A 25436-nucleotide genomic window follows, 5' to 3' on the forward strand; every position below is an offset into this window, starting at 1 on the left:
AATGTCGAGCACAGAGAAAAGATATGAGAGTCCTTTATTTAGTCTGCCATCTTCATGGTATAAAATACTGACCCTGATAAAGACACTATGAGCTAAAAATCTGCTTTTAAACCATTTGCATTCCTGACTAAATAAATGTTTATACTTCTTCTCCTTAAGAGCCTGGTCACTTTTTTCTGTCCACACATTATTGTGCTTTGTGAACTTAAATCCAGTTATTTTACAAGCCTAGTTAAATGTTAGACCACCTTCTTTTCACCAACTTCCAAGATGCTTAAAGGGACAAAACAGAACTTCCAAAAAGGTCTGAAGATGAGGTGAAGACCAGAAGCTTAAACACGGAATAACTGAAAGATGGGGACACTGTGGTCATAAAGGGATTGTCATAGTCCCCAACAATACAATGTTTAGTTGTAACTAATGGGACCAAAGGGTGCCCACATATCCCCCACACAGGCCAGGATGGAGCCATGCTTTTAAGTTGTTTACACCAAATTCTAACTCTACCACTCAAAAGTAGCAGCAAAAATGAAGTTATGAGAGCAGGCAATATTGTTCCAGCCTTCTTCTGCTCACCTTTACTGAGGCTGTGTGACCTCAGTCTTCTGTTCTTAGCTGACAGAATGAGAATCTTTATTATAGCAATGAAACTGTATGAAGCTGAGCTGCCGTTATCTACAAAAAGAAAGAGATAAAATTAAAAATTAAGTTCAAAATATATAAAAATGTGTCTATAAATAACAAACAATTGTTTGGATATTAAAGTGGGACCCAGTGTGGTCCTCTCTGGATTCAGAGATGCTCTTCTGCATGTCTTGGTTGTTTCTGAGTTTCTGTTGCCTTCTTTTCAGCTCGAAGCAGTCTGCAAATTCTTCTTTCACCTCCAAAATCAACAAGGTATTTTTATCCAGAGAACTGCCGCTCACTGGATATTTTCTCTATTTTGAACGTCATCAGTTTCTAAAAGACTCAGAGCAGACCGCCTGGTACAAAACACATTCAGAGTTACTCAAGTCCCAATTCCTTCTCCGTTCTGATGCTCAGTGTAAAATTCAGCAGGTCATCTTGACCATGTCTACAAGTCTAAATGCACTGAGATGCTTCCAGGTGGTTGGCTGAGCAAGCGGTTGACCAGGTGTACTTAATAAAGTGTGTGATTAGTGTTTGCACATCATCCCACACGCTTTCTGCTTCTTAAGAGTGGTGTTGCCGGGGATTGGAGACAACACATGTGAGAGTAATCAGGATAATCAGACAGACAGAAAAACAAGCCACTATCAAAGTGACAACCAAGACGTTACCTACTCAGAAACTCGGACTAATCATGGCGATGACAGGTAAGATAAAGACACTCGATTTTATTATTAGTCCAGATCTTAAAACCAGAACAAATCCCAGGATATGATACCAACTTCACATGTTCAGCCAGAACAATTACAATCAGCCATTGTGGCAGCATCTTTCTGCTGACAGTCTACCTATCTCTTAATCCCCTTTTTTTTAAAAAAATGTTGCCTATCTTGCACTTTCCTATCTCTCTCTCCCAGTTTTGGTTCCTCGAGAGTTGCTGACATAGCGAGAATTTTTACCCTTCTAAACCTCCCTTTGAATTCTTGCTGCTACACATGTTTAGGGGCGACATCAGGGAGTGAGCCCCCTGAATCATTCAGGGGGCTCACTCCCTGATGTCGCCCCTGACTATCCTCGAAGCAGGATAGGACAGGAGCCCTGCAGCCTGCCACGGATTATTGAAATTTAATGTGCAGGTGCTCTTGTTGCCAAGATTTCTAGCAGCGCCCCTGCACATATTCGCCCCTTGTTGCTGCCTAGCACTAACAGAGGGCTCAGAAACTGCAACTTCGGGAGATTAAAAGAGTGCTGCTGCTGCTGTTGTTTAGGGAACAAGTATCGAACCGGTTTTCATTTCTAAAAGCAGCTTCTCAGCCAGTTCCTACGTGCTTCTCCTCATCTGTTTTTTATGAGCGCGACCCAGGGTTGTGTGAGGGTTTCTAATTTAACAGATCAGCCAAACCATAATCCGCACTCCTCCCATCTACAGTAAATCATACAAGTGCATCCAACTCCACATACAAATAGCTACTGGGGAAAATTTTGAACTCGGTCTCCTTGGTTCTCTGTCCAGTACCAACTTATTATCTGGTCAAATCGACATTCAACTCTGTCATTTTGCTTTTTAAAAACACAATTTAAGGACTGGGTTTTCATTTGCTCCCACTTTGGAATATTTAGTTTGTCTTTCTCCCAGTCTTGTGAAACATTTTCTGCCACCGGCTGCCAGCTGTGGTGAAATGAAACTGCAGAAAGGCAGATATGAACTTCTGTGTGAAACTGATGCAGTAGTTTTGTTCCCCTATGAATCGATGACATGAAATAATGATGTTGCTATTGGTCCTGGGTGGTTCAGATCTGGGTGGCCTAGTTCGTGTGTGCATGTGCGTGCATGCATATGTGTGTGTGTGCATTTCCAGTCAGCCCCAGTCTCTCTTCTGGGAACTAACATGTTGTAACCCACATGAGTCCCTCAGGAGCAGCTTTGCTTGCTACACTGCACAGAAGAAACTAACTCTGTCTCTTTCTCCCACACTCCCATGCTCTGTAAACCATGAATGAATCCCTGTGTTTGCACCTTTACACACTCTGCATGCCAGATGTGAAACTGCCAAATGTTTGGAAAGTCAAATGAAATACCAGGTGTGAAGCAACCTTGAAATTGGCAGCTCCGGTCTGACCGCAGAGGCGATGCTGAGCGTCGGTCAGGGGGTCTCAGAGCCACATGATGACCAGCAGAGAAGGTGTCAAAGAACTGAATCATAAGTCGGTCTGTTTCCTCATCACAGCAGCTGCACAGCTGGAAACTAAAAGATAATATATAATTTATACCTTCAAAAATATAGATGAAAAGTAAGAAAAAAGACTGATTTATTTCTCTTTGCTAAGAGTCATATTACAATACGTTTATTAAATACAGCAACAACAAGAAAACACCTTAAAAAGAGACTCTCTTGAATTATTCTCAGTATAAATCCCTTTCTTCAGACTCTTAAAGAATTAGCACGGGCAAGTTTAGTGCAAACCCCACTAGGTGGCGCCCCCTCATTACAAAAAGCTCACAATGACTGAAAGGCATGAAGACATGGACACCCAGCACTACTTTAGCTCTTGAGTGACTCTTTTGTTGTTCGTAATGCTCGTCCTTATAATTTCACGTTATCACTTTGACCATGCAGAGTTTATAATTTTTTCCTCTGATGTTTAAAGAGTCTATTCCTGTTTCATCCTTGGATTACCAACACTGAGGCACTATTTAGGATTTAAAACAAATAATTGAGAAATAAGTGAAACTTATTTAACTTATTTAACTGCCACAATGAGACAATTCAAGAGCATTTAGCAGCAAAACTCCATGAAACTGCAAAAATTCACAGCGCATAAAAAAAAAAAAACTTTTCATTAAAACATAACCTGAAGCAAAGCTGTTAAAAAGTCACTATGAATCTCATGTCACAACAACCCATAAAATCTATGAGCTTGAAAGAACTGATGACAGCATTAATTTAGAATAAAATCTCATTTTACAGCCTCGCTCTTAAATCTTCGGATAGGCTGGGATGCTGTGAGGTATTTCCTTCAGCAGACACTTGAGGTCTTTGTCAGTCAGATGAACACCAAGCAGCAGAAAAGACTCTTATAAACTTGTTAGAGACAATCTGCAGGAGTGTTGCTGTAAACAAACTGTCTGCCCGCACTCAGTTCCTGAGCTGTATTGCATGTAAATGAGCTTTCATTGTTTTGAATGGGAGAGCCATTGTGGCTGTTAGTGTGTTCTGCTACATTTCACATGTAAATTTGGTTACACAGTTAAACTGTCTGCAGCGTAAAACCAGTACAAACTGCTGGTCTGAGTTATTCTGGGGGATATAAAGAAATGACTGTTGAAATGCATCACAATTCACTGCTGATTTCACAGGTGGTGACTCATTGATGTTAAAGGTGTCCAGTGTTGGTATATAAGAAGTATTCAGATCTTTTCTTACAGTAGCACTAAATTAGTAAATTAATCAAGATCTACACCGTGTATAAATCTTGATTCATTTAATTTTAAAGAAAACAGTTGATAAAAGAAACTGACTGCACCAAAGTTGCAGTGTCTGTTTCTGGGAATGGACACTGTTGCTGAGTTTTACCATATTTATTTAATTTCTGGTAAATGCTATTTACTTCCATTATATAAAAAAGGCAGACATCTCTAAAACTGATATCTCCAAAGTTGGGTAGCTCAAATCAAAAGAAAATAGATGGATAAATAGAAAAACTTTAGGTCTGATAGTGGCATTGGCCTGAAAAGCTGCTGAGAGAGTGCCTTAACCTGCATTCTTCCCAATGACCAGCAGGGGGAGACTCTTCTGATGGCAAAAAGAAGATTGTATAGAAGTCTTTGAGAACAGGGACCTACTTCTCACTTGACGTATGACCTTGGTAAATGCTCTCCTTGTGGAGTTATGGTCCTACTTTCTAGTTTAAAGTCTGATGTGATTTATAACGATGTTTATTTTATAAGAACAGTCCCATTTAAAGTGATATACACATGTCAAGCCTTTCAGAATAAAACGCCACTCTTCCTTCATTATCTCTGATTTAAGCAAAACAAAGATAACAGCAGCTAAAATGCTCAACTACAGGTTACAAAAAAGCAGACTTAACCAATTAATGGGTAGCATCATGTTGGCTTTGTCCATCCTTTTTATACAGTCTGTTTTTCTTGACCACTGTAGTGTTCAATCATGGGTATGGATGATCTTTGGCTTTCTTTCAAATGTTTTTTTCCAGGATGGGATGAATGCACTGCATACATCTTTAATGACTTTAAAAACTTGGGGGCATGAGTTTGGATTGTCTCTAATGTACACTTAAATCTAAGTGACGCTGAAGGCTCTACAATGTCTTCTAACCTGACAAGGCCAAAGCCTATTAACATCTCATTATTGATCATGACTGACTACAGCTATAGTTCCTCTTTGCAGGCATGAAAAGGATTTGTTTGACAGCACTCATTGGATTGACCGATACTGAAAACAATCAGAAAATCTAAAGAAATCAGCAAAAAAGGAAACTTGAAGATTTGCTAGTTGGAAAGGTCTCTTGGAGCCATTTCTGGTCAACTCCAGATTCAAATATCATCAGTTTAAGAAACTGTATGTTAAGTACAAGTTGCTTTGCTAGTTTGGCTCACTGGAAGAATACCCAAACTATCACCTTCACATGGAGGGGAATTGTTTAGGTTGTTCAGGAACAACCCAGGAACCACCAAGGCTTGACATGAATACCGTGGAACACCAGCATCCTTGTCCGTAGCAAAGGGAGTTTTATTTTTCCATGAACTAAGCAGTTGCTGATCAAGAAATAACCACCTGCTCGAAAATCAGTATCTTCAAACTCAAGTGGAATTTGCAGCTCGTCACAGGGACAAGCCAAATACCTTCTAGAGAAACTATTTATGGTCAGTTGAGACAAAGATTGGGCTTTTTGGCAACAGTGACAAGAGCTATACTTGCAGGAGTAAAGTTGAGGCTTTCAAACCTAAGAACGCTGTACCAGCTGTTAAGTATGGTGGTGGTAGCATTATCTGAAATCATCAGCTGAAACTTGGACGCAACTGGATGTTCCAACAGGCCAATGATGCCAAACACAGATTAAACTGGTTTTGGAATGGTTAACAGACTTTTTAAAGGTTTCCCAAAGCTCCAACGTCTATAGAAAATGTGTTTAAAAGCTCGGCCCATGTCAGAAAACCAACCGATTTTACTGAACTCTACTAATTCTGCCAAGAAGAGCGGCCTAATATCCAGCTAAAATTATGCCAGACTTGTTGATGGCTACCGAGAGATGTGACATTTAACCAAATATTAGTGGGTGTGTATAAATACAAAATAGAAAATACAGTAAATTCAAACTTGTGCTCCCAGTTCTTGCTTTTTAAAGTCATTCAAGATAAATGCTGTACAATCATTCCACCCTGGAAAAATAACAGCTCGAAGAAATCATTAAAACCCCCCAAATTACCGCGACAGTCGTGCCCATGATGAGTGCATGTAAACTTCTGACTGCAACAGTAAAGTAGCAAAAATCGACTTTGTAGTTTTCCACCGCGAGCCACGTTTGAGCCAATCCGTTTGAGAGCAGACTTGATTTTATATAAAGACACATCAGCTTCTGAACCCTCGGATGGGCGTCTCCCCTCCTGTTCGTCAGAACAGATGACGATGGTGTGAACTGGCCTTTGTGTTTGCATGAAAGCACATGGCTGCTTGCCTAAAATGTAAATGCATGAAAACCCATCACCACATGTGCGTCTGACATACGACTGTCTCCCCGAGGTTCAGACGCCTCCAGACACAACGTCCTCTGGTAACCGCTGTGATGCAGACAGTCGCCCTGTAGCTATAGAAACAAAACTGTGCGCTCGGGGTGTGTGGTAGGTGGCAGGCTGCTTGCGGTTGGCCGGATGGCTGGTGTTGTCGGGATGGCTAATCACCGCAGCCCTGGTGTGATGTCTGTTGCCATCGCGCTCTAGACTTGAGCCAAGAAGAGCAGGACTCTTTCATATTGCAGGGCCTATAGGCCGCTTCTCGCTCATCCGCCCCAGCCAAACCTACACAAACATGGTGCCAGCCAATCTCAACCCAACTCAGACAAACTCAGTCTCAAGCCAAACCCACCCAAGCGTAACTGTGTGCAGCCAAGCCCACCACTCTCCACCCTGTCCTAACCCAGCATTTGATATTTTATATTCTAGACATTATTTAGCCAACGCTCGCCTCCGCACCGTCTTATAACTGCAAACAGTGGAAGAAATAATTGTGGGTGGCAGGATCACCCTGGGAGTAAAAGGAGTGTCTTATTACAGAAAGGTCAAAAACCTGATGATATTGACAGCTGATTTGTCTGCAAGCTCACTGTCAGCGTTTTAGCAAAACAATCAACCGCAAACCATTCAGTGTTAGACACTCCGAGCTAAGCGCCAAAACCATAAATCACAAATAAATCAGTGTATAAAAGACGTAAGAAGGAGACAAATATCAATCCAACATAGTAACAAATGATACAGAGATGCCAGACCTTTAAACTGATGCAATATTTCATGTTTATTTCATAGTTTTCAGTTATGTAGGCCAGAAAGGATGGAGCTAAACAAAAGATTAGCATCGGGTTTCATTCAAATACATGCAATGTGTGTTCAAGTTGCGTGAATCTCTTTGTAATTTTTCTCAGAGACCTGCAAGTACAGACAAGTGTTGACATACAGCAGAGCTTTGCGTGCCTGAATAGACCAAGAAAGCAGACTATACATGTCAGTCTAAACATATACAATGTATTCAAACAATAAAGACAAGGAGGATAAGGAAAAAGTAGAGCAAAGAAGGCTGCTGATTCTCAGCTTTGATTTCCTGTCGGCGTGCAGAAACACGCAATACATGCAGAAAAGGAAACGGGACAGGGTGACGAGGAGCAGAAACGCAGGAGGGGAGAGGAGGAGAGGTGAGGTGAAGTGAAGGAGTTTAGGAAAAGGAGGGGGAGAAAGTGACATGCAGATAAATGTAGTGCTGAACAGAAAGGTTAAAAGCCTCCACTAGAAGAAAAACACACTCCTGAGACTGAAGTTTGCATCCAAGCCACAGACATTTAAATCAACAACGTAGTGAATACAAGCACCTATTACTATTTTCACTGGCCTGTCACCATGTTAGCGCCGTTGACTTTTACATACCTTTCTGTCTCTCCTGTCAACAGACAGTAAAATCTCCTGAATGAGCTACTGTGAGATGCTACGAGGCAACGAGCCTGTTAGCATCGATGCTAAACTACATTTTACATTTAACTGAGTTTGCTGACAGTGAATTACAGTCAGTGGAAATGGGGACATCCTGAACATTCAAACAAGTGTTTAGCCTTAAGTCAACAATCTCACAAACCACCCAAAAGGGAAATCGCTTATTTTTAGTCCTCAGTTTTTGTTTGATGTGTGATTTACTTTACTGTAATGGCAGATTAGCTTGGGTAAAAGACCAAAAGTTGAGGCCTAACGACGAAGTTTCTGGGCTGCCTTTCCTCATAACAGCCATCCCTCAAGATTTTCTCCATTTAGGGATAGTAACATCTAGTCCTTTTACTGAATCAGAATGTACTATATTTTCACTCAAATACAATATAATAATTATATAATTAGATGTTAATCTTTTACCCTAATGTGTTTTCAGTTTTGAATAGTCATTATTCACTTTTTATTTTATCAGCCACCAACCAAATACTTTGTCTTGGTTACAACTAATAACTAAAACTGTCAAAGTGCAGCGCTGAACTGAAATTACTCATCCAAGGTAGATTCCAGTCTATAATTATTCCCAGGATGTCAAATCCTGACATTTCGTCGATGCAGCTGGCGTGGGTAAATCACGCACAGGATGTCCTTTGGCATCTGCGCCACAAAGCTTAATTTAGGCTTCTGTGTTGAATCTATGTAGAGCCTACGTCGTAGCCTACACAAATGGCCGACGGCGTTGCCAAGATTTATATTTCTGTAGCGTGTGCCCGCGCTGCTCTCCAAGCGCAGTGCGCGACATGCCAACACACTAGTTGGCGGTGGGGTTTCTCTTTTAGAGTTCGTGCTTTCTCTTCCAGTCAGTTCGGGGGAAATGACTGAACACGCCAGTCGTGCTTGTTGTGGGTTGCTTTGAAGTAACATACATTTCTAGGGAGGTGTATGTCAGGTTACTGCATAGGGTTTCGTGGGTTGTTTTAGCCGAGAAGTTCAAATCTCCTGCAATGCTCTGGGTTTTTGGCATTGATGTGATGGCTGTGTCTCTCCCAACTCTTCATTTTCCAGAGTGCAGGATTGCTGCTGTGCAAAACTATACTTTGCAAGCAGTAGATATCTGGGCATAAACTGAAGACTGATTTACATTAGTGCTTACCTATTTGCAGATCACTAATATGCTGCACCAGCATATATTTTTAAGTGTTTAAATAAAAGATTGGCATTGCCAGAGGCAAAGAGAATTCTCAAGAAATGATGTCTTAATCACTAAGCAGTGTAGGATCATAGTACATACACTCACCAGACACTTTGAGTACACCTGCTCAACTAATCGCTAGCGCAGACGTCTAATCAGCCAGTCACCTAGCAGTATATCATTTAGACATATAGACATGGTCAAGAGGATCTGCTGAGCTTGTGGTTGGCGCCAGACAGGCTGGTCCAAGTGTTTCAGAAATTGCTGACCACATTTAGGATTAGCCGTGAATGGTCCAAAAAAGAAAAAATATCCAGGGAGCAGCCAACACGTTCTCACTTCCTAAGCGTAATATTTTATGCTAGGTGACAAATCGTCAGCGTTTTACGCTTTCGGGTACCTAAAACGTTCCTAAATGATGATGTCGGAAAAAGGAGAACAAATGAGAGCTGGAGCAGCAGTTCTCTGGGCAGAAATATCTTATTAATGTCGGAGGTCAGAGGAGAACTGGCAGACAGTTTCAAGCTGATAAGAAGGCAGCATAACTGGTTGCCTGCTCTGATGAGTCTAGATGTCTGCCGCAACATTTGAAAGCATGGTCGGGCTGGTGTTGTTTTGGTGTGGTCGGTGTTTCCTTGGCAAACTTTGTCCCCATAGTACCAACTGAGCATTGTTTAACCCTAGAAAACCCATGGGGTCAGAGCCGACCCCATGGGTTTTCTAGGGAAACCATGGGGTCAAATTTGACCCCATGGGTTCTCCAGGGTTAAACAAAGCCTACCTGAGTAGTATTGCTGATCATGTCTATCACTTTATGACCAGTGTCTACCCATCATAACCCACCATGTCACAAAAGTCAGATCATCTCAAACTGGCCTCCACCAGATCTCAATCCAACAGAGCACCTCTGAGATGTGGTGGAAGACGAGAATCACAGCATGAATGTGCAGTCAGCAAATCTGCAGCAGCTGTGTGACGCTATCGTGTCAATATGGAGCAAAATCTCTAAGGAATGTTTCCAGGAACTCGTTTGCAGAGAATTAAGGCAGTTCTGAAGGCAAACGTTGGTCCAACACAGTAGTAGCACGGCGAACCTAACAAGTGTGAGGTTTCAGAGACAGTAAACATGTTTCTGTCAGTCTTGTAGTGGTCAAAAAAAGTTTGTGGAGCTTTACATTTATTCTGTCTCTGTGTTGATGCACAATTAAGTTTGTGTTAAAGTGCTGTGATGATTCTTGATATCAGTTTTGATGTGTCTGCATCATTCTGCCACCACAAGTCAAATTTACCTGGAGCAGATAAATTGAGACCAAAAGCTACATTTACTGACAAAAAAATCATCAAAGAGGAAAAAAGACATGATCAGGAGAATATTAGCTATGGCTTTAGTGTAATGAGTGAGGTAAATACTTCACAAGTACATAAATGATCATTTCCTTATAATCTCGACTGAAAATGTAACCTTTTCACAGTCTCTGCCTTTTCTGTTGTAGATTAGCTGTGGAGAAATCCAGCTACTGCAACAATCTGGCTTGCTACCCGGCTTTATTTACAAGCTTGGCACACCCTCGAGGCCCACCTAATTGAACTCAACAAGTCCAAACACATTCTGCTGGACTGCTGAAAGCAGTTCTGAGAAACGTATGAAGCGCATGAGGCAGATTAAAGAAAATCATCTTGGATTGCAGTCTCCTTTAGCTTACAGACAGTCGGCTTCTATACTGAAGGGTGACGGAGTAGTCTGGGTATTTATGGAGTGTAATATGGCAGGAAGCGGTGCATGGTGCCAATAGGAAGAGGGAGTTCCTCCAGAGATAGTCCGAAGAGACTGTTAACACATGCACACTGAGCTCCATATAGACTGACACCGTTCCTCACATACCTCGCTCTCAGTCCGACTGACTGCTGGCTGCTCCGCTTCCTAATCCCCTCTCTCTCCCTCTCTCTTTTTCACTCTTTCCCTCACACTCCTCCTCTTTCATTAGCATCTCCTTCTCCCCCCTCTCTTCACATCCTGCCAACTCACACTTCTCTCCTTCACTCGCTCGTTCCCCTCGTCTGTCTGCTCTCCCTCTCCAGTTTCCCCTTACTCATGTTCTACTTCTTCTTCTCTCTCCATTACAGACTTGGCACAGGACTGCAAATAGGTCAAATATAACTCTCACATTCCTTTCTGCAGTCCCTCTTCCCCTCTGAGGACTGAATGTGGTCTCTCTTTGTCTCTTTCTTTCTTCACATTAAAGGTTTATTGAATATGACTCCACCGTCACTCTGCAGAAGACTTGACTTGCTTCTAATTAAAAGCTGGCTTCCCCCCCCCCCCAACTTCCCACCACTTCGTAAGTGTGCGAGTCTCTCCTGTGCACTTCATTATGCGGAGCAATAATTTATGGCAGTTCATTAGTGACAAAACTTTTGAAAGAGCTTAAAAGAACATTCAAGTGGCCATCACGGCAGGATGAGAGTGTGTGGGACAGATTCATAATTCATGAGCATAAATTAAAATCTGAGCATCGGTTCTTGATTTGAAACACACTCCATCTTATGCTGTCCACTAAATCAGATAATTTTTAAATGTCATTTAGGAAGTGGAAACAAAGCATTTTCTAGTCATCTCTTAATCACAGCTGGCATTTGATCGGGAGACAGATTAGTCTGATTAGTCTGCCAGTTGGTCCACTGTTTGTTTCCCATGTTTTTTCTCTCTTTCATCGTGAGTACAACTCAGTGAGAACACCTTTGGTCAGACAGTTTCCTTTCCATGCCATAACAGGACGCTGACATTTTAATTAATCTACTCTAATGACTTTTTTATTGTTTATTTGGCAAAGTCTCTGGACACTGTGAACATCCACGGTCACCACTTCATGCATAATGGACCTTCCATGTGTATGGACATGTGCAGGTATATATGTATGTATATCTATACATATGTATGTGTGTGTGTGTGTGTGTGTGTGCGCACGCACACGCGCATGTCTATAAACAGGAATAGTAGTGGTACAATAGCTATGTCAAGCTATATAGTTTGTCTTCCATATTTCCAACTATATCCATAATCACATACGGTGTATGCTACAATTGTGTATATAGTGTATTATCTTACTTTTTTTCATTGATTGTACTTATTGTATTTTTGTATTTCCTTCTGATATCTGTACCTGAGCTGAGGTGACGCAAAAATTTCCCCGTTGTGGGATCAATAAAGTCTTATCTTATCTCTTATTTTTATAGGATTTTTTTTTTTTTTTTTTTAAATCACTACTAGAAAGTAGTCAGGAGATGTGGTGGTGATTAACTGGATTTAAATAGGTAGGCTACTTAAACCTGAAGGCCACCTGGTTGCCCCAGTCATGTTGAATAACACAAAAACTCATTTTACCTCCATCGGATTTGGGTGGCAACATTTGCATGGTGCTCTTACTTCATGTTGCCTCTCAACGCACAGCGGTGTTTTTGTGTAGCTTATCTGCATAGCCAGTTTAATTAAAAGATATATGTAAGTCTTATTTCATAGTGGAATCTTCATGTGCTTTGTCCAAAGCACACTCTCTCTTGAATTCACCCGCTAATTATATTCGCAGTATTCACTCACTCTGTCTTTGGGGTTTCGCTAGCTTAGCTTAGCTTAGCTTGTAGCCAACTCGCTCGCAGCATGGTCTCTTCACCTGATTCTCCAGCACTTTCCTGATCATTGTGTTAGATGCTTAGTTTTTCTTTGTTAGTATAACAATATTTGTAATAAATGTATCCTGTTTGCAGCTCTGGATGCCAGGGTCATGTTCTGGTTTAGGACCTGGATGGCCTGGGGATAGAAGCTCCTCTTGAGCCTTTCTGTTCTTGCACGGATGGTGCAGAACCTTCTGCCTGATTGTAGATGTTGGAACAGTTTGTTGCTGGGATGGGACCGGTCCTTCAATATCTGAGCTGTTCTGGGATGGCTGTAGCTCAGGAGGTAGAGCAGGGTCACCTACTGATCTAAAGGTTGGTGGTTCGATCCCAGGCTCCTCCAGTCTGCTGCCAAGTATCCTTGGGCAAGATAGTAAAAGTTGCTCTCTGATGCATCATCAGAGTGTGAATGTAGCTCAGTTTAAATTAAGTGCTTGTAAGATTGGGTGTGAGTACTCGAGTACTCTGAGAGAGTAGAAAAGCACTATATAAGAACCAGTCCGTTTACCATTTCTAGACCAGCACCTCCACCTCCTGTAGATGTCCTGTAGGAAGGGGAGAGTAGTCCTGTAGCAGCGTTCTGCCATACAGATCACTCTCTGAAGAGCTTATTGATCCTGACCACAGCTGTTCCCATACCAGGATGCGATGTTCTGTGTGTGAGGATGCTCTCCACAGCGCCTGCATAGAAAGTCCTGAGGATCACTGGAGAGACCCCGAACTTCCTCAGTTGTCAGAGTTTGTACAGGCGCTGCTCGGCCAGGGTTCCAACTAGGGCTGCACCGATACCGATACGGGTATCGGGGCCGATACTGTAAAATGTGTGTGTACTCATACTCGTAAAAGTTAACCGATACCATGAACCGATACCAACTTATTTCATTAATCAGAGGGTGGCTGGTCATTTCTGTTGTAGTTTTTTAGATTGGCCACTAGGGGGACATCCCGTGCTAAACAGGCACAGGGTTAGACGAGTCAGACTGGTGGCTCCAGATAAAAAAGAGAAACTGGAGGCTGCTGTAGCTAGGCTAAACAAAATGTCAGCAGTGTGGACCGGAACAGCCAACTTTAACTCAGGTTTTGGAAAAGCGATGAAAAACATCAAGAGAAAATCCACGGGCAGTTAAAATAACAGAGGCTCTGACTCATTTTATTGCTCTGGATGACCAGCCAATGCCGGCCGTGGAAAATCAGGGAGATAATGGTGCCAAAACTTTCTGAAGAGGTAAAGACAAGCAGTGTGTGCGATGTCAGTCCTTGGTTTAACGGCACAGTGGACTGATGATCCACGGGCAGATGAGGAGTTTGTTCGTCAATGCCGAATACTTAAGTTATTTTGTTTGTTTGTTTACAGTATGGACACTCTGCAATAATTTAAAAGTTTATTTTATTCTCAAACCTAATTTGTATTGATTTTATTCCAAACAGAAGTGTTTATTTATTATTCTGAAAGCTCGAGACAGTGCCAATAGTTCAGTGATATTTTGTTAAATTACAATGTGGAGACTCTGCAATAATTTAACAGAAGTGCTTATTTTTCACTTGAAATTTTTTTGTGGTCATTTTTAATTAAAATTTTATTTTTTATCGGCAGAGAATAAAATAAAACCTGTCTTCCAATTCATTGTATATTTGTGTGTGTGTGTGGTAGAAGTATCGGTTTTTGTACTCGGTATTGGCAAGTACTCAGATCCAAGTATCGGTATCGTATCGGTTTGAAAAAATTGGTATCGTTGCATCCCTAGTTCCAACCGATCGGAGCAGGTACTAAAATGTGACATCATCAGATTGCATGCCGTGGCGTCACTCGATCTTTCAAGAAAATGCAAACAAATGCCATTTTTGAAACCCAGCGAAGATGTCAATATCTAGGTACGAAATCTCTCAAGCGATTACTCACACAATGCGATAGAACATCTTTGTTTTTATGTTTATGAGCCTTGGTGGAAAGAGAACAAGAAAAATATCTTCTCTGGACAAAAAAGAAAAAGCACGTGCTTAGATTTTATTAGAGGTCGCAAGCCAGAAAGGTACATACTAAATGTGTAATCCAGTTTCTTTTATATGTTTTGTGTAAAATGTTAATCCTGTTAAATTATTGCAGTGAAACAGAGGAATAAAGTGGCAGAAAATAAAAATAACTAGATGATAGTACTACTAGTACTGCACTGGTAATTAAATAATTTACTGTAATCCAGTTTTGAGGGGCTTGCGCTGAACTTGAGTATTTATATTTTTATTTCCTTCCATAACAGGAAATGCTCAGGTACATTTATTTAGTATTTTAGCTTTTACATGACATTTGTGACAGTAAGACCTTACATAGAAAACAAATAAAGTGCTCTGAATACAAGCAGAGAACCGTGGTTTCAAATAACAGTTGGACTCACCATGATGTCATCTAGATAAGCGGTCCCCAACCCCCGGGCCTTGGACCGGTACCAGTCCGTGAGTCGTTTGGTACCGGGCGACAGTTGAGGCTCAGGTGTGAAATGTATGGTTTTCAGGGTTTTTATCGGTTTTCAGCGTTATTTTGTTATCGTTTTTATCGTTTACTCAGTTTTCCTTGGTCTTTTCACGTGTGTTATGAATAAATTTTCTTTTTTTCGGTACCGGTACTAGTTTTATTTTGTTGTATTTATCCGCGACACCTTAAAGGCCGGTCCATGAAAATATTGTCGGGCATAAACTGGTCCATGGCGCAAAAAAGGTTGGAGACCGCTGATCTAGATGCCTCTGAGTGTGGCCTCCCCACTAAACTCTTAGACTTTCAATGGCACTAATGCACGAAAAACACAAACTTAGAGATTGAATCAAACTGTTGTGAGGTTCTACTTCATTAGCAATCACACATCTTTTATTCCCCACTGTGATAATAAAGCTGCAAAAAGATGACTGGAAACATTTCAGGCAAGGATCAAAGTTTTCTACTGAGCACTTTAATCATTTTGCAGATGACGCTCTACTGTACTCTCAGTTAACAGTAGGATTTTTTTTCTACTGGGTATTTTAAAAGCTTGGTGTGCTCACTTAAAGAATATGAAGTCTGCTTAAGTCAATACACTTTTAATCATTTAATATTTAATCAGCACCTATGCTCATATTTCTTTAAAACCTATTTTAAAACCATTCTTTTTAAAGCTGCCATGAATTCTCACCTCTGAAAAACTGATCACTAATGAGACTGCTGTTTACTTATAAATGCGATTCATCACTCAGATGCTTTGAACTGGAGGTAAAGTTTGAAGGGAGGTGTCCTCCCTGAATTTCAAATGAGCCTGCAACGTCCTCCGTGACCTCCCGTAGCCTAATAACAAGCTAATGGAAAGAGCAGTACCACCTCTCTTTCTTTCCTTCCTCTATACATTTGTTTTCCTTTTCAGAACCCCGCTCTCTCCTCCCCCTCAACCTTCCCCTTTTTGGCCCCTTCACTCACTCTTACTCATCTCTCTCCTCCACCTCCCCCGTTTCTTCCATGGCCTCACCTTCCTCTTTTTCCTCCTTTTCTGTCCTCGCGCCTTTCCCCCGGCGCAGCAGCGTGTTAATCCCATTACACATGTGTGAATACCAACTGAGGGGGGAGAGAGGGAGAGAAGGGGGAGGCAGCGAACAGAGAGTGTTTGTGTCAGAGTGAGACTGAATGCATACGACTGTGTCTGCCTGATGCAAAACTCCCAGATGTGGAGTGTTTGACGTAACATAATTCAATGCACTATAATGGAGTGTAATGTAGGAGTTTTGCTGTGTCTGGTTCTAGGAATTCAGCTGAGAGGCAAAGTTGAGTTAGTATATTTTAATAGCCATTGATATTTAAAAGCTTACTTCATCTTAAGTTCCACTCACTGAGTAAAACCCAAACTTTGTGTACTTTATACGTGATATACTGCAGAATAACACACCAGCAGAAACAAAGAGAACCAACCATCTGCACCTCATATTCCACATCAATGCAATCATGTTCTCTACAGAAATGAAGAAGCAAAGAAATGTTGCACAGAGCTTTATATGAATTTTTAGAGATCAAAGTTTCTAAAAATACACAATATGCCAAGGTGAATTCTGGAGAATGTAATCTACTGTATAAATTCATGCACAAATTGTGTGTTTCGTGCAGATGGAAACAAATGAATCTGACATTTTTAAAAAAGAACAAGGTCCACGTTTGCAAAGCTGGAAAAAGCTAGACTAGAAAAGCTGACAGACCTTGATTATTTTGTTCCAAGGTTGTGTTTTATTCATCCTCGAGGTCCGTGATAAGCAATAAAACAGAACTGCGTGGACTATAATAAGATAAATTTTGCAGTTTGGTTTGTGCAATATGTCACACCAGAGCAGAGGTGACCATAAAGTCAAATTAACCTCCAATTTTTGTGAATTTGTAACTGATTTTTTTGTAACTTGTAACAGAAAATGTGGTTTGACAAGGCCACAAGTAGAAATGATTGAAAATGAGGCTGATGGAAGTCATGTATGTGTCTCTTTTTGCTCACATTGTGCATTATTTAGATGTCTCATTGGAAAAAATAACACACAGCTGCAACATGAATACTTTTTCTAAACTTTTTTTTTGGTCCTTTTCATTTTTAGGATAAATAGTCGATATATTTGGAAACTTGAAAGTGTATTCAGGTCCAACAACAGTTTACAAAGGCTTCTTTTCTGTTAAATTGAGCATTTAAATACACTCTACATTGTAACAGTGCATCGTAATTTATTATTCCCACAGTAAGTAAAATGTAAATCAGCATGACTGTCATCTATCAAAGACATGCAGAAATGTGTGTTTTCACTACGTAAAATGGAAGTAAATTTACTTACAAGTTGTACGCGAATGACTAGCTTCTACTTTTTACTAAAGGAAAAGAAAATCAAAGTAGGCGTCACACCTAAGAAACTCTTGTTTTGACTCAATCTGAAATGAACTTTCTCCATGCCTACCACCTCTCGAGTGCTCAGGATGTTTAGCAGAGTGTGCTTCGAGTGATTCAAGTGTCTAAACCTTCTTTTTTTTCCGTGCTTGATGTGCTTGTTTTGGTTCTGAGATGGCCCAGCTCCTCTCGGTGAATTCAGGGCTGGTTGCTGGGCTGTCGGGGAGGCGATGAGGACGCGAGCTAGACAGTGCAGACAGGCCCAATGTGGCTCCTGAAGAGTTCAAGCGCCAAGAAAATAAACAAGCCTTTTGATCACAAAGGGCCCATTCACTCTCTCTCACTCTTTCTTTCTTTCACTCCCTCTCTCCCCCCTTCCCCTCTACTTATCCTCGCTAGTTTCTCCTCTCCTGACCTCTATTTTTTTTTATCCTCTTTTAAAAACCTCTCCTTGTGTCTTTCTTCCCTCCATTTTTTTTCTATCTTATCTGCAAATCCAGGACCGAGAGACGAGAGCTGCCGAGAGACAGACCTCCATAAAGAAAAGACAGACACATCATCTGACCAGCCAGGGGGCAGACAGACAGACAGACACAGAGAAACACAGACAAGGGCCTCCTTATTCCACTAACATACTGTCATGGTGCAGAGCAGAGGAACACGACATGGAAAATGTCACTCCATCTTTAGTATTAAAAAAAAAAAAAAAAAAAAAAAGCAGGGACTCGGAGAAACTTTCCCCTCCAAACATTTTCTGCTGTCACGAACATGCTCGCTGCTTCATTTTTACTCCTCTACTGGGTGTGCTTGGCAGTGTTTTCTTATGCATGCAGATGGGCCGGTGTCAAAAGGCCTCTCCCTTTACAGTTCTGTTGTTGAGAGTGCGTGCTGATCACTCTGGGTGTGGCTCTGCTACCATTTGCCCCCTCAGGCCTGTTTTCCATTTTCAAAACAAGCTAGATTTCCTCAGATAGAAAACACTTGGCTCTGAAACAACAAATAAGGACGCGAACCATGTAGAGTTTGGCAAATGGAACAAAAAAATGCAAAAAGTAGGCGAAGGAAAAGGGTCGCAAACTTTACCTCATTGGCAGCGCTGGGTCATTAACACCTCTAATGCAGTGATAGTGATTCTGGTGATTAATTAGTCCCAATCACTCCACCTATTCACCCATATGTAGCGTCAGCTCTCCTGCTGGGCTTTTGTTGCCATTGCTTTTCACATGCAGTCGCGGTCCGCATCCCCCGACGAGGCCACCCTCACTGCCTGTTTCATCAACAAACTGCAGCTCAGGTCTAAACGCTCATCACAGCTCGCAGACTGAAATTCTGTGGAAGAAATACTCTTTCACAGACATTTGTTCTCAAATCTGTTTTACCTTCTTGTCCTTTTCAGCTGCTTTCTGCAACAAATGACTGAACTGTCCTTGAATTTCTTGCTTGGAGCTTTGCAGATACCCACTGACAGATTTGCATGTAACATTTGATAGATTTGATACATTTTCCACGTTTATTTCCTTAGCCTTGATAAGAGGAGTAACCCCAGCATAGTAATTGTTTGTTTGAAGCTCGTTAAGGGCTTTGAAATATAATTATTCATAGTCTAACAGTTTTCAGCAATGTACGAGAGCAACTACTGAATCAATTTCCATCATTTCCATTTACAAAATGTATTATCTTTCTAATTAGACTCATTCATTAGGACCCATCAATCCATGCTTTTGCTTTTGGTTTTCGGGTTTGTTTGCAAAGGTAGGCAGAGTTGTTTGCTCGTGTGCAATTTTCCAACAGCACGTCCCTGAATCCTGAAAATCCCAGAAGACTGAATCCCAAAATATTGCTTCTGTTCACCTGGACGTAGCATTTTCATTGGTGGAAACTTCACCTTCACCCAGCCCAGTACACTGTCTGTCCATCTCCATAACTTTGCACTAATCTGACGGTACTCTATCTCTTAAATAGATATAAGCAGTTTTCACCGTTTTCTGGTCTCTGTTGAGAAAATAAAGTTCTCTTTTTTCACCTTAGAAACTTTTCACCACTGGAAATACTCCACTTGGTTAAGGCGAGGGCAGGATACACCATGTCAGGTCGCTTACTGTGAATTCACCAAACCATTTCCTGCACTGGGGAGTTAGCAGGTTAAAGGATTTGTTGGAAATGTTTATCGGTTTCAAAGCTGCAGCTCATGTGTGAAAAGGCTTTGATGAAGATTAGAATCTGCTAAGTCACAGCGAGTGATGCCCACAGTGAGTATTTAAATTTTTCAGCACGTCTCATTCTCGAAGGTTGAAAGTGTGTAGCGCACTAAAGAGCGAACACAAACTACAGATTTTTAACGAAGGAGCGAAGGTTTGGTGGGAGGATGTATTTTGATTCATATGGCATGTTTCTTGCCGTACAGTGGCCTCTCCCCACCTACACAGCTAAATGCATTGTGTGGTTTCTCAGGACTAAAAGCTCACTGGCAAAATGAGAAATAGTTGTTTTTGCATTATATTATAATTCACTTTTCCTTCCAGTAAGCAGGGCAGTTTCTTGTAAATCAAGACACACTGTTAGCTCTGCACAGGGATCTTAAAGCAAAATCTAACTGAATATTTGCTCCTCATTCAAATGAACCCACGTGGATTCTTTGTTTTTGTGCCGCGCAAACCAGATGCAACAAGACTGTTCACGCTTCACCTTCTCCGTTTGTCTTGATGCGTCCTCGGGTTGAACAAAAGTTCAGCAGCAGCAGAGGAGACGCATTAAGCTAAGGGGCAAACTGAGGCGGAAACACTGTGTCATTATTACGCCTTTCATCACAGCCGGCATTAGTAGGAAGAGCACAGGTGTTATAAAAACCCCTCGGGAAGTCGTGACAGCGAGGTGGACCTCAAATCAGTCCCCAAACATAAATGTTATTATTTACACCAGCTGTGACGTGTGAAAGCCTCACCTTTTAAGGTGTTAATGTTTGCTTGTGTTTAACATGATTATTCTCAGAGACATTATTAAAGAAACCCACACGGCACTAAAAGAAAGTAAGTGTGGTGTTAGAAGTATAACAGTGGAAAAACAGCCTTGTGGGGAATAACTCGCTATCTTGGCTCAACTCCAGTGATAAAGAATATTATATAAAACAGATATACACTCACCAGCCACTTCAATAGATACAAGGTTAAACTCCTTTTTGCCATAGATTCAAATAAGGTGCTACAACCTTTCTTTAGGGATTTTATTGCCTAGCGACATGTTAGCGTCACACAGTCGGTGCAGATTTGTCGGCTGCACATCAACGATTTTACTCTAGTTCCACCACATCACAAAGGTGGGCTACTGGATTGAGATCTGGTGATTGCGGAAGCTGTGTGAGTGAAGTGAACTCAGTGTTGAGATTATTTGAGCATCGTGACATCGAGTGTTATCCTACATAAAGTGGCTACATGGTCGTTGTCAGCAACAATACTCAGGGAGGCTTTGACATTTAAGCAATAATCACTTGGTACTAAGTGTGTCAAACTATCCACCACACCATTACAGCGCCACGCTGAACCATTGATACAAGGCAGGATGGATCCGTGTTGTTTACGCTAAAATCTGGCACCACCATCTGAAAGCAGAAATAAAGACTCATCAGATCAGGCAAAGTGTTAATTGTACCTCCAGTTTCATGTTCTTAGCTAATGGGAGTCGGTCCTTGTGTTTTCTTCTGCTGCTGTAACCCATCTGCTTAATAGTTCAGTGGGTTGTGCATCCAGAGATGCTCTTCTACACACCTTGGTTGTAACAAGTGTTTATTTGGGTTACTGTTGCCTTTCTCTCAGATTGAAAGCTATTTTTCAGATCATTCTCTGCAAACCCTGGAGATCGTTGTGAGGGAAAATCCCAGCAGATCAGCAGTTTCTGAAAAACTGAGACCATCGCATTGAAAGTGACTTAAATAAGGTTTCTTCCTCATTTTAATGCTCTGGTTGAACTCCAAGAGGTCGTCTTGATCATGTTTACGTGTCAAAATACATGCCACAGACTTGCCACCATATTTAATAAGCAGTTGAACAGGCGTACCCAGTGTGTGTTTTGGGGTTTTTATTTTTCATTTAACTACATACTGCACAACATTTTGAGATATGACAGGTTTTCAGCTAACAGTTGTCTGGGAATCACTTTGTTGCTGAAAAACTAGTATTTAAATCCTGTCAAACTGTCTTATCTTTGGCGTCTGTTAGAGATTCAACTACATAAATGTGTTCCTGCAACAGGTGCTAGGAGAAAATGTAAAATTGGTTCTTTGTCAGGTGTCAAAATGTTCGGGCTAAAAGTGAAAAAGCAGCTAATGTCCAAAGTAAAACTTTGGAAGATCTTCAGAAAGCCTGGAGAACTTTTCCTCGAGACCAGTTTTAAAAAACGATTAGAAGAACGTCTGGCACCTTGGAAGCAAAACACAAAGAAATGAGGGGGTGAGTCCAGACTTTTTCACATTTCACTTTTTTTTTGTATGGGTGGCTACTTCAGGTTTTTACATACAGTCTGCAGCTGGCGTTAGTGCGGGATCGTTCTTCTCATCCAGCTTCTCACAAGAAAGTGACTCATCGTGGAGTGTTTTTGGGGGCGAAGGTGTTATGAAGCATCACATGGAAGCATTCAGGTGGTAAGATGATGATGATGAAGAAGAAGACAAGAAGATAAGGAAGCAGAGAGCACTTGAGGGGGAGGAAGAGGAGGTGGAGGAGGGGGGGGGGACATGTAGGCAAAAGTAAAGGTTGATGAGGATGAAGAAGGAGGAGGATGGGGAAGTAAGTCTTAGGTGATGAGATGTTTTCTGTTGTACTGCTGATGTTATTATGGCTGTGTGTGTGTGACAGTCACCCACAGGATGCCCTTCACTTCCCACACACTGCCACTCAAAGTAAATGAGCAGAGGAGGAACGGAGATGGATGGATGCACGGACGGATGGATGTGAGGAGAAGACGGTGCGATGGCTGATTGGCTGGAAATAAGGCAAAAGAAAAGACCCACACTTTTTGTCTCGCCACTTTATTTCCTTCCACCCGCTCCCTGCTCTCCAGTTCACGCTCTTGAGTAATTACTGCTCCTTTCTTTCAACTCCCTCTCCCTCTGCTGCCTCCTCAGAGCTGATGTAAGTGCTGAAGGGCCCTTCATTAGAGAGGAAGAAAAGAGTGTGGGAGAACAGTGTGTGTGGATGTGTGTTAAGTGTGGCTGTATGAGCCCATAATGCTAATAAGCGCCTGATGGGCTCCAGTTGATGTCCACTTATAATTACAATCTATGTAAATTTCTCACCAGATCCCCGCGGGGGGGGGGGCGAAAAGAGCGCCTGTTGCTCGGCCCTTTCCTTCCTCCCCTGCGTGTATAAATAACGGATGGCGGCTCCCTGGCTGCCTCGCTGTCGCAGTTTACAGGTAAACACGGAACCTCTCATGACCCGCGGCGGTGATGGGTCTCCACAGCAACGCCGTGACGCGCCAACCGGGAGAGAGCGGGCGACAAACTGGAGGCAGAGGCGGAAGCTCAGGGCAGCGATGAGCCGCGGTCCTCTGGGAAGATCGTCTATTAGCACGATGACTCACTCCACATCACCGTCAGCGTCATCTCCCTCTGTGATTCATCTCTGATTGCAGTTACATTGAAACAAAAATATTTATTCATCATTAAAATACGTCGTAAGCGCAAATGGAGAATATCTGACGAAAATGTCTTCGGGTTTTTTTTCTTGGTACTCAAACGCCACATTTCATTTAATATGTTTGGCTCCTTGAGCTTTGGGGCAAACAAAAACATGCGCTGTCAAACATGCGGCCCGCGGACCAAAACCGACCGTTTCCAAAGTGTGAACATTTGAAATTTTCTTGAAATGTATGAGCTCTAGGTCTGACCGAAAGAATGAGATCACAGATACAATCGGCGAGAATTAGCTTTCCCCAAGGGGTGGCTGGCTTCTCCCTTAGAGATAAGGGTGAAGAGTTCAGTCATTTAGGCGGGGGGGGACTCGGAGTAGAGCTGAGGTGGTTCGGGCTTCTGACCAGGATCCCTCCTAGGCGTCTCCTGAGTGGGGTGTTCCAGGCATGTCCTACTGGGATGAGGCCCCGGGGCAGACGCAGGACATGCTGGAGAGATTATATCTCTCAGCTGTCCTGGGAACACCACGGTTTTCCCCTAGATGAGCTTCTCTGCCTAGCCTGATGCTCCCCACAACCTGGACAAGCAGCAGAAAATGGATGGCTGAATGGATGGGTGAATGGGAACCTCTAAGATCCTCTAAGGAGTAGCAGTGCAGAGTGGGGATGACAATTACTCAGAAATAAAGATGCAGTATTGGATTCAAAATGTATTAAATAAATGAGGATATTATGTGTAAAGTTTAAATTTCCAGACTATAAAATTGCACTTGCTGAGCATTCCTGATTCTCGCATCTTCTCTCATCGTCCTGTCGTTCTTGTAAAAGTAAAAGAAAGTAAGACTAAGTAATTGACCTCTGGGCTTATTTATTTAAATGTATTCATTCATTTCTGTGATCTCAAAAAACGCTTTCCTGTTGAGTTAGCAGCATGTAGCGGCAGGTCTTAAATACATTTTGTCAAATCCGGCCTCATTAGAGTTACAAGGGATGATAAAGCTGGGCCTGTTTTATGTTGGAGTTACCATGTGAGTGAAAAGTCGCTGCTTTACGTACTGACCCTCAGTTTTTAAGAACCACGCCTCAATCATCATCAAGTAGAAAGCTACAGCCTAAGGCTGCAAGATGTCATCGAAATATGGGTGACATTAAAGTGGCCATATGCATGTTTTACATGCAGTCTAAGGTACTTAATCAAACACATTTAACCTCTAAGACCCGAACTCTTTCATGGCATGCATTTTTAATTTCTCTTTGCTATTTGGGACCTGATAAATGTAAAAACAAAGAATTTTGTTTTTTGTTTTATTTGTTTTTTTACTGATTGTGGTTTCTAAGAAAAATGAGATCCACATATGAGGACATTTGCTTTAATTTTCAATAGGATAGTGGCAGTATAATGTCCTCGTAGGTGGATATCAGGCCCTTGTAGAACAAAACTTTGTATTTTGGCCTAGACAACCCAAAATGTGATGTCCACATATGTTGACGCCAGGTCCTAGGAGTTAATTATTGTGAAAGGTTTTTTTTTTTTTTTAACAACTATAGAGCGCTATGTTTTCAGGTTGTCCACACACACACACACACACAGTTCAGAAATAATAACCTAATACACAAGTCACTCAAGATCGGTTCATGAAGCAATTAAAAGTTATAACAGAGATGATACAAGGAGGGGATGTCATAAATAAATTTAAGATTTAAGGTTCTTGACTCAGGATTTAAGAATCCTAAAATAAAAACTATGGAAAATGCAGTAATAACATAGGTGGTGGTACTTTTAGACTTTTGATCAGATTTAACTGATGTTTTGTTAGAAAAATTCTCTTATAAATTGTGAAACAGAGACCAGTACATATTTTAATGCAAAGAATATGATTGTATGCAGGTTTTACACTCTGGTGACAATTTATAGTTAGTTTAGATAAATCTTCAAAATTACTTTGCAAATAATAGGTGCTTATGATGACTTCTCTGTTGTATGACTTGCTTGTAGAAGGACAATGTCTAAAATCAGTGACTTATTCACGATGTCCTATAGAGAATTCTTTGTAGTGGACTATAAAATGAGCTCAAGGTTATCATTAACCAAACTGAAACAAAAACTAGGTGAGGCAGATGATTTTAGATGACTGAAACAGAAATAAAAACAAGACTTTTTACAAAAGAACTTGTTGAAATATTTTGCAAAGGGGCAAAACTAACTAAAAGAAAATATTCAGCAAATGTGGATTCGGGATATTTACAT

At 41.4% G+C, this 25436-nt stretch overlaps 1 protein-coding gene across 1 annotated transcript in view; it reads left to right on the top strand.

Annotated features, from left to right (window-relative positions):
* The first annotated feature begins 1167 nt into the window (after positions 1–1167).
* The window catches only part of erf (Ets2 repressor factor), a 71890-nt gene continuing 47621 nt past the window's right edge, over positions 1168–25436 (top strand). Inside the window, exon 1 of the mRNA XM_085148451.1 lies at positions 1168–1337. Within this exon, the coding sequence (XP_085004577.1) occupies positions 1325–1337 (13 nt within the window). The 5' untranslated portion in view covers positions 1168–1324. The remainder of the gene's footprint in view (positions 1338–25436) is intronic.

Source organism: Neolamprologus multifasciatus, chromosome 22 (genome assembly GCF_963576455.1).
Source record: "Neolamprologus multifasciatus chromosome 22, fNeoMul1.2, whole genome shotgun sequence".
NCBI classification, from domain to species: Eukaryota; Metazoa; Chordata; class Actinopteri; order Cichliformes; family Cichlidae; genus Neolamprologus; species Neolamprologus multifasciatus.